The sequence below is a fragment of the Oncorhynchus kisutch genome, linkage group LG14 (genome assembly GCF_002021735.2).
Source record: "Oncorhynchus kisutch isolate 150728-3 linkage group LG14, Okis_V2, whole genome shotgun sequence".
Classification (NCBI taxonomy): Eukaryota; Metazoa; Chordata; class Actinopteri; order Salmoniformes; family Salmonidae; genus Oncorhynchus; species Oncorhynchus kisutch.
Genome location: NC_034187.2, coordinates 79,324,496 through 79,336,995, shown reverse-complemented (window position 1 = coordinate 79,336,995; position 12,500 = coordinate 79,324,496). Strand labels below are relative to the sequence as shown.

Here is a 12,500-nt window from a genome sequence, read left to right as displayed (position 1 = left end):
AGACAACAGAGGAATGGTTATAGTCAAGCAAACGGGCGTACTTAAGGCATGACACACTCCCTTCGACACACTCTTACCTGTAGGTACGAGTTCAGGTCCTTTTTCCTCCTCTCCAGGAAGTCTCTGTCCATGTTGTTGAACGTCTTCTTCCCCGGCAGCTTCAGGATCGCCGTCAAATTCTCAAACTGGAACACAACACACACAGGTTCCCGAAATGGAAGTACAACACACCCATAGAGGATGGAGGGAGGCCGCATTTAGACAAAAGTCTGTTTTAGCGTGGGGCAGCGCCATTGAGGATTTCACCATTTTGGAAGTAGTCAACTGGGTGGGACTTCCTATTGGTTAAGGAAGAATCACATAATTACATCCAGGTCATCAGGAGGGATCAGCCAATGAGTTACACTTGTGAGCAAACATTCCATAACTGCAGGTGGCAGTATATCCCTAGCTTTGACTTCATACCGATTCAGACTATATACCCTCCAGCACAGTAGGTGGCAGTAGTCATCTTTTCAGTTTACAAACTGCACTTATAGAAGCAGAAGAATAAATGCACTACTTTAAAATGGAGATCGCCCTCAATGGTGCAGGCCCATGCTGGCACAGAAGATGCCGTAGATATGGAAAGATGGCATGGCTATGTACACACCTTAGTAGTCAGAAGCCCTTTTCTATAAGCACACACACACCAACACACAGACACACACCAACACACACACACACCAACCCACACCAACACACACACACACACACCAACACCAACACACACCAACACACACACACACACACTCATATTTACCTTCACCTGCTCCGTGATCCTCATGTGGAAATCGTGGAAGTCAGAGTAGCGTCGGTAGGTCTTCCAGGAGTCTTCGCTGCCGTCGTGGTTACGGCGCAACACAGTGATGGCGTAGAGGGCGTAGGTCTTGCCGTGGTCGTTACACACCCCTGTAGACATGGTGATGGAATAGTGATTGTGTGAAAGGAAAAGTAACAGCAACACGAGATGGTGAGATAAGTGATACAAGCTGATGGTTACTACAGTCATACACACGTCTCTGAGTGAAACCACAGTGGTCAGTAGTCACACACACGTCTCTGAGTGAAACCACAGTGGTCAGTAGTCACACACACATCTCTGAGTGAAAGCACATTAGTGGTCAGTAGTCACACACACATGTCTCTGAGTGAAACCACATTAGTGGTCAGTAGTCACACACACATCTCTGAGTGAAACCACATTAGTGGTCAGTAGTCACACACACACGTCTCTGAGTGAAAGCACATTAGTGGTCAGTAGTCACACACACATCTCTGAGTGAAACCACATTAGTGGTCAGTAGTCACACACACATCTCTGAGTGAAACCACATTAGTGGTCAGTAGTCACACACACATCTCTGAATGAAACCACATTAGTGGTCAGTAGTCACACACATCTCTGAATGAAACCACATTAGTGGTCAGTAGTCACACACATCTCTGAATGAAACCACATTAGTGGTCAGTAGTCACACACATCTCTGAATGAAACCACATTAGTGGTCAGTAGTCACACATGCAAGTGAGAGAACATGGATGGCTGGTTTACTTTCAGTAACACACTAGTTTACAATAAATCACACGACACCACAGACAATACACTGATCTGACTGGAGATTATATCACGTGTGTGTGTGTGTGTGTGTGTGTCCGTCCACCTGTATCAGAGATGAAGGCGTGTAGCTGTATATTGTCATCATGGCAGGAGTTCGACAGGTCATCCAGAGACTGTAAACAGAGGAGAGAGAAACAACCAATCAGAACCAGAGATACTGCCAATCTTTGGACTAACGGCCAATCAACAGCAGCGATACTGCCTGCTACTGTGACCTCTGCAGTAAAAGTCAACCATAAAAATAAAAAAAAGAGTCTTAACTGGTGTTAAATGTTAACACCTCCACAGCAGGGTCGTTAACGTCAGCAGGGTCGTTAACGTCAGCAGGGTCGTTAACGTCAGCAGGGTCGTTAACGTCAGCAGGGTCGTTAACGTCAGCAGGGTCGTTAACGTCAGCAGGGTCGTTAACGTCAGCAGGGTCGTTAACGTCAGCAGGGTCGTTAACGTCAGCAGGGTCGTTAACGTCAGCAGGGTCGTTAACGTCAGCAGGGTCGTTAACGTCAGCAGGGTCGTTAACGTCAGCAGGGTCGTTAACGTCAGCAGGGTCGTTAACGTCAGCAGGGTCGTTAACGTCAGCAGGGTCGTTAACGTCAGCAGGGTCGTTAACGTCAGCAGGGTCGTTAACGTCAGCAGGGTCGTTAACGTCAGCAGGGTCGTTAACGTCAGCAGGGTCGTTAACGTCAGCAGGGTCGTTAACGTCAGCAGGGTCGTTAACGTCAGCAGGGTCGTTAACGTCAGCAGGGTCGTTAACGTCAGCAGGGTCGTTAACGTCAGCAGGGTCGTTAACGTCAGCAGGGTCGTTAACGTCAGCAGGGTCGTTAACGTCAGCAGGGTCGTTAACGTCAGCAGGGTCGTTAACGTCAGCAGGGTCGTTAACGTCAGCAGGGTCGTTAACGTCAGCAGGGTCGTTAACGTCAGCAGGGTCGTTAACGTCAGCAGGGTAAGCAGGGTAGTTAACGTCTGCAGGGTAGTTAACGTCAGCAGGGTCGTTAACGTCAGCAGGGTCGTTAACGTCAGCAGGGTAGTTAACGTCAGCAGGGTAGTTAACGTCAGCAGGGGTTCAGTAAAACCTGTTGTAACAGTACTATGACTGGCTGTAGTTAATGACAACTGGTGTCTCGGGGTCTGATGAGGATTTACCAGATTAATGCTTCCTGTTGGAGAACCATTGAACGATTCTGAAGTGGAAGAGAAGAGAGAGAAAAAGAAAGGAGTTAAAGATACCAAACAAGAATTCACAAAAATGGGAGAAACACCAAATTGAGAGACTATGTAGAATTCTGTAAAATTATCCTCTGTGTACAACATAAAACACCAAATAATGCATGCAGAGCAGAATTAGGCCGATACCCGCTAATTATCAAAATCCAGAAAAAAGCCGTTAAATTCTACAACCACCTAAAAGGAAGCGATTCCCAAACCTTCCATAACAAAGCCATCACCTACAGAGAGATGAACCTGGAGAAGAGTCACCTAAGCAAGCTGGTCCTGGGGCTCTGTTCACAAACACAAACACACCCTACAGAGCCCCAGGACAGCAACACAATTAGACCCAACCAAACCATGAGAAAACTAAAAGATAATTACTTGGCACATTGGAAAGAATTAACAAAAAAAAGAGCAAACTAGAATGCTATCTGGCCCTTAACAGAGAGTACAGAGTGGCAGAATACCTGACCACTGTGACTGACCCAAACTTAAGGAAATCTTTGGCTATGTACAGACTCACTAATGAGAAAGGCAGACATGGCTCAAGAGAAGACAGGCTATTTGCACAATGCCCACAAAATGAGGTGGTAACTGAGCTGCACTTCCCAACCTCCTGCCAAATGTATGATCATATTAGAGAGACATATTTCCCTCAGACAAAACAAACCCACAACGATTTGAAAACATCCCCAACTGTGATAAACTCCCATATCTACTGGGTGAAATCCCACAGTGTGCCATCACAGCAGCAAGATTTGTGACCTGTTGCCACAAGAAAAGGGCAACCAGTGAAGAACAAACACCATTGTAAATACAACCCATATTTATGTTTATTTATTTTCCCTTTTGTACTTTAACTATTTGCACATTGTTACAACACTAATGTGGTGGAAAATGTTATCTTGTGAAGAGACAGCCTTGAAAATGTTCATCTTGTCTTCGTGTCATAAATAATTATTGGTTTCTGCCTGTGCTTGGTAAAGATATGAAGAGGGGGGGGGGGGTCATGACCTCCTCCTTAGGACCATCTTGGCAGGACGCCCAGAATATGTTCCATAAGTAAAGATAGGAGACGCATGCCGGAACCAACCCTATGAACCATCACTACGTAACGTGTCTGTAACCAGTATATAAGTGATCTAACGGGACTGCACCGGTAGTGCTCCTGACGTACTTGCATTGAGTTGGTTAGAACCTCTCAAGCGATCTGATAGTGAAGAATGATTCATTTAAGATTGACATCGAGTGTTTCATGTGTAGAATTTCCACGACAGTATATAGACATATGACATTTCAAATGTCTTTATTCTTTTTTAACTTTTGTGAGTGTAATGTTTATTGTTTATTTCACTTTTGTTTAGAATCTATTTCACTTGCTTTGGCAATGTTTACATATGTTTCCCAGGCCAATAAATCCTCTTGAATTGATATAGGACAATAGTTACTCTTCACAGTCATGGAGAATGGTGTCAATCTCAATTTCTGTGGGGGGGGGGGGGGGGGGGGGGTGTTCATGTTTTTGTCCAATTAAGACCTAGGCAACCAGGTGAGAGAAGCTCCTAACTGATCAATGACCTTAATTGATTATTCAAGTACAAGGGAGAAGTGAAAACCCACAGCCACTCGGCCCTCCTCCAGGAATTTATTGTAACACCCCAGGGTTAAGCTATGCTAACAACGTAGACCGAGACAGAAGATGAACTTACCTCCGTCTCCGTCATCTGATCCTCTATAGGAGGGTTCTTTGAGCATGTCCAGCTCAGCTAACATCCTGATGTAGAGAGGACTCTGTCTGAACGACGGGTAGAACCTCTCATCACGAAGCATCATGTCATATACCTGCAAGACACACACGGGCACATACACGGGGTACATACACACACACACACACACGGGTACATACACACACACACACGGGTACATACACACACGGGTACATACACGCACACACACACACGGGTACATACACGCACACACACACATGGGTACATACACACACACACACACGGGTGCATACACACACACGGGTACATACACACACACACACGGGTACATACACACACACACGGGTACATACACACACACACACACGGGTACATACACACACACACACACGGGTACATACACACACACACACGGGTACATACGCACACACACACGGGTAATACACACACACGGGTAATACACACACAGGTACATACACACACACGGGTACACACACACACACACAGGTACATACACACACACGGGTACATACACACACACGGGTAGGTACATACACACACACGGGTAGGTACATACACACACACACACGGGTAGGTACATACACACACACACACACGGGTAGGTACATACACACACACACACACACACGGGTAGGTACATACACACACACACACACACGGGTAGGTACATACACACACACACACGGGTAGGTACATACACACACACACACGGGTAGGTACATACACACACACACACGGGTAGGTACATACACACACACACGGGCACATACACACACACACGGGTACATACACACACACACGGTACATACACACACACACGGGTACATACACACACACACACACGGGTACATACACACACACACAGGTACATACACACACACGGGTACATATACACACACAGGTACATACACACACAGGTACATACACACAGGTACATACACACACAGGTACATAAACACACAGGTACATACACACACAGGTACATACACACACAGGTACATACACACACGGGTACATACACACACACACACACAGGTACATACACACACACACAGGTACATACACACACACAGGTACATACACACACAGGTACATACACACACAGGTACATACACACACACACGGGCACATACACACACAGGTACATACACACACACAGGTACATGCACACACACAGGTACATGCACACACACAAGTACATACACACACACAGGTACATGCACACACACAGGTACATGCACACACACAGGTACATACACACACACAGGTACATACACACACACAGGTACATACACACACACAGGTACATACACACACATGTACATACACACACAGGTAGGTACACACACATGTACATGCACACACACACAGGCACATGCACACACACACAGGTACATACACACACACACACACGGGTACATACACACACACACGGGTACATACACACACACACACACACACACACACACACACACACACACACACAGGTACATGCACACACACAGGTACATGCACACACACAGGTACATGCACACACACACAGGTACATACACACACAGGTACATACACACACACACACAGGTACATACACACACACACACACACAGGTACATACACACACACAGGTACATACACACACACACACACACACAGGTACATACACACACACACACAGGTACATACACACACACACACACACACACAGGTACATACACACAGGTACATACACACACAGGTACATACACACACACAGGTACATACACACACACACACACACAGGTACATACACACACACACACACACACACAGGTACATACACACACACAGGTACATACACACACAGGTAGGTACACACACACACAGGTAGGTACACACACAGGTAGGTACACACACACACAGGTAGGTACACACAGGTAGGTACACACACACACACACAGGTAGGTACACACACACACAGGTACATGCACACACACACACAGGTACATGCACACACACACACAGGTACATGCACACACACACAGGTACATGCACACACACACAGGTACATGCACACACACACAGGTACATGCACACACACAGGTACATGCACACACACACAGGTACATACACACACACAGGTACATGCACACACACACAGGTACATACACACACACACACACGGATACACACACACACACACGGATACATACACACACACACACACAGGTACATGCACACACACACACAGGTACATGCACACACACACACAGGTACATACAAACACACACACGGATACATACACACACGGGTACATACACACACCGGTACATACACACACACGGATACATACACACACACGGATACATACACACACACACGGATACATACACACACACACGGTACACACACACACGGTACACACACACACACGGTACACACACACACGGTACACACACACACGGTACACACACACACGGTACACACACGGTACACACACACACGGTACACACACACACGGTACACACACACACACACACACGTCAGAACACGCAAATAGTTTATTTGTATTGACAATGAAACATTAAGTACAAAGGTCTCCAATATCTCAGAGATGCTGGTTACAGTAGCTGTTCCAGTTGATCGTAAAAACAGATCAAATACAAACCCACCTTGGTCTGGATGTCGTCGAATATCTCTGGCGTGGGGTCGCTGTCCTTCTGCAGCTTCTCTCCCAGTTGGAGAACAGACGCCTCATCTACCTGCACCCTGGGGGACGCCTGGAGAGAGAGGGAGAGAGATTATACAACTGAGAGAAAATTTGTGTGTTTAAGTGACACTTGAGGATTTTGCCATTGAGTCAGATGAACTCATGGGTACCATTTTTATGTCTCTGTGTGCATTTTTGAAAGAAATTAGCTCATTGGCTGGAAGTCTATGGGCATCTATGGGCATCTATGGGCATCTATGGGTATCCCATCGACTTCCAGCCATAGTCCCAGTCAGTATTCACATAATAATAAGGAATTCCCTCGACCGCGGCCACAAAAAAACTAAATTCTTTCCTATTGACCCCCAATGTAAAAGAGGAAAAGCGTCGCAGTTGATTGTTTTACAGAAATAACAAAACATGCCGAAAATAAGCTGCTTGTTCAATGTGACCAGGTCATAAATGCCAACCTACGGTTTGCAACGCTCCCACGTAGGGAAATAGAGCCTGGGAGAAGAGCCCTGGGGCTTCAGGCTACTCGGTGGGAAATAGAGCCTGGGAGAAGAGCCCTGGGGCTTCAGGCTACTCCGTGGGAAATAGAGCCTGGGAGAAGAGCCCTGTGGCTTCAGGCTACTCGGTGGGAAATGAGAAGAGCCCTGGGGCTTCAGGCTACTCCGTGGGAAATAGAGCCTGGGAGAAGAGCCCTGTGGCTTCAGGCTACTCGGTGGGAAATGAGAAGAGCCCTGGGGCTTCAGGCTACTCGGTGGGAAATGAGAAGAGCCCTGTGGCTTCAGGCTACTCAGTGGGAAATGAGAAGAAGAGCCCTGTGGCTTCAGGCTACTCGGTGGGAAATGAGAAGAAGAGCCCTGTGGCTTCAGGCTACTCGGTGGGAAATGAGAAGAGCCCTGTGGCTTCAGGCTACTCAGTGGGAAATGAGAAGAAAAGCCCTGTGGCTTCAGGCTACTCAGTGGGAAATGAGAAGAAGAGCCCTGTGGCTTCAGGCTACTCAGTGGGAAATGAGAAGAAGAGCCCTGTGGCTTCAGGCTACTCAGTGGGAAATGAGAAGAAGAGCCCTGTGGCTTCAGGCTACTCAGTGGGAAATGAGAAGAAGAGCCCTGTGGCTTCAGGCTACTCAGTGGGAAATGAGAAGAAGAGCCCTGTGGCTTCAGGCTACTCAGTGGGAAATGAGAAGAAGAGCCCTGTGGCTTCAGGCTACTCTGTGGGAAATGAGAAGAAGAGCCCTGTGGCTTCAGGCTACTCTGTGGGAAATGAGAAGAAGAGCCCTGTGGCTTCAGGCTACTCAGTGGGAAATAAGAGCCCTGTGGCTTCAGGCTACTCAGTGGGAAATAAGAGCCCTGTGGCTTCAGGCTACTCAGTGGGAAATAAGAGCCCTGTGGCTTCAGGCTACTCGGTGGGAAATGAGAAGAACTCGGTATCCATGTAGTCTACATGTCGCTATGTGTGTGGAAAACATTTCATCACAGGTAAGACTTTTAACTTGTTTAGTACAGGGCCTTCGTAACTCCACTCATTACTTGTAGCTGTTTAGTCCGTTTGTTTGTGTTGTTGTGTTCTTGGCTAGCTTAATGTTGTGGTCGGTAGCTAGCTAGCACTAACTCACTCAAGTGGCTGCTAGCATCGTTATGAAAAGGGGCATGAGGGAAGCCCTACAATAACGTTTTTCTAAGTAGTGAGAAAGCCCGGGAGCAGGCAATGTTGAAAAGTCATCTTTAAACATGTTGTACTTTTCTTAAATGTAGTTTTGTAATTGACTAAAACAAGTAGACAAAAGTTGTTGTTGTTGTTGTTGTGAGCTAATGGGGTAACCTAGGTAACCACATGTTTTCCCTACAGGCAGTCAGGGACGCAACGTTCTATCTAATACTGACTATTGCACTAACGGCCTCATTGCTAAAATCCCGAAATATCCCTTTATGTAAAAGTGTGTGTGCATGTGAATGAGACGATGTGCGTGTGTGTGTGTGAATGAGACGATGTGCGTGTGTGTGTGTGTGTGTGTGAATGAGACGATGTGCGTGTGTGTGTGTGTGTGTGTGTGACTATGTGCGTGTGTGTGTGTGTGTGACTATGTGCGTGTGTGTGTGTGCGTGTGTGTGACTATGTGCGTGTGTGTGTGTGTGTGTGTGACTATGTGCGTGTGTGTGTGTGTGTGTGACTATGTGCGTGTGTGTGTGTGTGTGTGTGTGACTATGTGCGTGTGTGTGTGTGTGTGTGACTATGTGCGTGTGTGTGTGTGTGTGTGACTATGTGCGTGTGTGTGTGTGTGTGTGTGTGTGTGTGTGTGTGTGTGTGTGTGAGACAATCAAATCAAATTTATTTGTCACATACACATGGTTAGCAGATGTTAATGCGAGTGTAGCGAAATGCTTGTGCTTCTAGTTCCGACAATGCAGTAATAACGAACAAGTAATCTAACTAACAATTCCAAAAAAAACTACTGTCTTATACACAGTGTAAGGGGATAAAGAATATGTACATAAAGATATATGAATGAGTGATGGTACAGAGCAGCATAGGCAAGATACAGTAGATGATATCGAGTACAGTATATACATATGAGATGAGTATGTAAACCAAGTGGCATAGTTAAAGTGGCTAGTGATACATGTATTACATAAGGATGCAGTCGATGATATAGAGTACAGTATCTACGTATGCATATGAGATGAATAATGTAGGGTAAGTAACATTATATAAGGTAGCATTGTTTAAAGTGGCTAGTGATATATTTACATCATTTCCCATCAATTCCCATGATTAAAGTGGCTGGAGTAGAGTCAGTGGCATTGACAGTGTGTTGGCAGTAGCCACTCAATGTTAGTGGTGGCTGTTTAACAGTCTGATGGCCTTGAGATAGAAGCTGTTTTTCAGTCTCTCGGTCCCAGCTTTGATGCACCTGTACTGACCTCGCCTTCTGGATGACAGCGGGGTGAACAGGCAGTGGCTCGGGTGGTTGATGTCCTTGATGATCTTTATGGCCTTCCTGTAGCATCGGGTGGTGTAGGTGTCCTGGAGGGCAGGTAGTTTGCCCCCGGTGATGCGTTGTGCAGACCTCACTACCCTCTGGAGAGCCTTACGGTTGAGGGCGGTGCAGTTGCCATACCAGGCGGTGATACAGCCCGCCAGGATGCTCTCGATTGTGCATCTGTAGAAGTTTGTGAGTGCTTTTGGTGACAAGCCGAATTTCTTCAGCCTCCTGAGGTTGAAGAGGCGCTGCTGCGCCTTCCTCACGATGCTGTCTGTGTGAGTGGACCAATTCAGTTTGTCTGTGATGTGTATGCCGAGGAACTTAAAACTTGCTACCCTCTCCACTACTGTTCCATCGATGTGGATGGGGGGGTGTTCCCTCTGCTGTTTCCTGAAGTCCACAATCATCTCCTTAGTTTTGTTGACGTTGAGTGTGAGGTTATTTTCCTGACACCACACTCCGAGGGCCCTCACCTCCTCCCTGTAGGCCGTCTCGTCGTTGTTGGTAATCAAGCCTACCACTGTTGTGTCGTCCGCAAACTTGATGATTGAGTTGGAGGCGTGCGTGGCCACGCAGTCGTGGGTGAACAGGGAGTACAGGAGAGGGCTCAGAACGCACCCTTGTGGGGCCCCAGTGTTGAGGATCAGCGGGGAGGAGATGTTGTTGCCTACCCTCACCACCTGGGGGCGGCCCGTCAGGAAGTCCAGTACCCAGTTGCACAGGGCGGGGTCGAGACCCAGGGTCTCGAGCTTGATGACGAGCTTGGAGGGTACTATGGTGTTGAATGCCGAGCTGTAGTCGATGAACAGCATTCTCACATAGGTATTCCTCTTGTCCAGATGGGTTAGGGCAGTGTGCAGTGTGGTTGAGATTGCATCGTCTGTGGACCTATTTGGGCGGTAAGCAAATTGGAGTGGGTCAAGGGTGTCAGGTAGGGTGGAGGTGATATGGTCCTTGACTAGTCTCTCAAAGCACTTCATGATGACGGATGTGAGTGCTACGGGGCGGTAGTCGTTTAGCTCAGTTACCTTAGCTTTCTTGGGAACAGGAACAATGGTGGCCCTCTTGAAGCATGTGGGACCAGCAGACTGGTATAGGGATTGGTTGAATATGTCCGTAAACACACCGGCCAGCTGGTCTGCGCATGCTCTGAGGGCGCGGCTGGGGATGCCGTCTGGGCCTGCAGCCTTGCGAGGGTTAACACGTTTAAATGTCTTACTCACTTCGGCTGCAGTGAAGGAGAGACCGCATGTTTTCGTTGCAGGCCGTGTCAGTGGCACTGTATTGTCCTCAAAGCGGGCAATGTGTGTGTGTGTGTGTGTGTGTGTGTGTGTGTGTGTGTGTGTGTGTGTGTGTGTGGGAATGAGACAATGTGTGTGTGTATGTGTGTGTGTGTGTGTGACTGAGACGATGTGTGTGTGTGTGTGTGTGTGTGTGTGTGTGTGACTGAGACGATGTGTGTGTGTGTGTGTGTGTGTGTGTGTGTGTGTGTGTGTGAGTGAGACGATGTGTGTGTGTGTGTGTGTGTGTGAGTGAGACGATGTGTGTGTGTGTGTGTGTGAGTGAGACGATGTGTGTATGTGTGTGTGTGTGAGTGAGACGATGTGTGTATGTGTGTGTGTGTGAGTGAGACGATGTGTGTATGTGTGTGTGTGTGAGTGAGACCGTGTGTGTGTGTGTGAGTGAGACCGTGTGTGTGTGTGTGTGTGTGTGTGTGTGTGAGAGTGAGACCGTGTGTGTGTGTGTGTGTGAGTGTGTGTGTGTGAGTGTGTGTGTGAGTGTGACGGTGTGTGTGAGTGTGACGGTGTGTGTTACCTTATCAGATAAGTACTGTTCATACACCCCTAGTGCTGCAGCCTTCAGCAGTCCTTTCGTGTCTCCTCCCTTCCTTCCATCCTTCTGCCATCCCTCCATCACCTCTAGTTGTTGCTGGGCTGTTACTCTGTAGCCCTCCACTGTCAGCCAGAAGAACAGCTCTGCCTGGGCCCCAGCCACCAGCATGTAGTCTATAGGAGAGGGTAGAGGTCAAAGGTTAGAGGTCAGACTCCGCTGTTACTCTGTAGCCCTTCACTGTCAGCCAGAACAGCAGCTCTGCCTGGGCCCCAGCATGTAGTCTATAGGAGAGGGTAGAGGTCAAAGGTTAGAGGTCAGGCTCAGCTGTTACTCTGTAGGCTTTCACTGTCAGCCAGAATAACAGCTCTGCCTGGGCCC

At 47.6% G+C, this 12,500-nt stretch overlaps 1 protein-coding gene across 2 annotated transcripts in view; it reads right to left on the bottom strand.

The window, feature by feature from the left end:
* Positions 1 to 12,500, bottom strand: part of LOC109879886 (sorting nexin-13) — a 63,288-nt gene that overhangs the window by 10,071 nt on the left and 40,717 nt on the right. For both annotated transcript variants that reach the window (XM_031789013.1, XM_031789014.1), the window contains exons 13-19: positions 12,105 to 12,295; positions 7,263 to 7,370; positions 4,576 to 4,708; positions 2,801 to 2,838; positions 1,704 to 1,773; positions 803 to 951; positions 78 to 185 (exon numbers count right to left, since the gene is read on the bottom strand). In XM_031789013.1, coding sequence (XP_031644873.1) covers positions 78 to 185; positions 803 to 951; positions 1,704 to 1,773; positions 2,801 to 2,838; positions 4,576 to 4,708; positions 7,263 to 7,370; positions 12,105 to 12,295 — 797 coding nt within the window. The remainder of the gene's footprint in view (positions 1 to 77; positions 186 to 802; positions 952 to 1,703; positions 1,774 to 2,800; positions 2,839 to 4,575; positions 4,709 to 7,262; positions 7,371 to 12,104; positions 12,296 to 12,500) is intronic.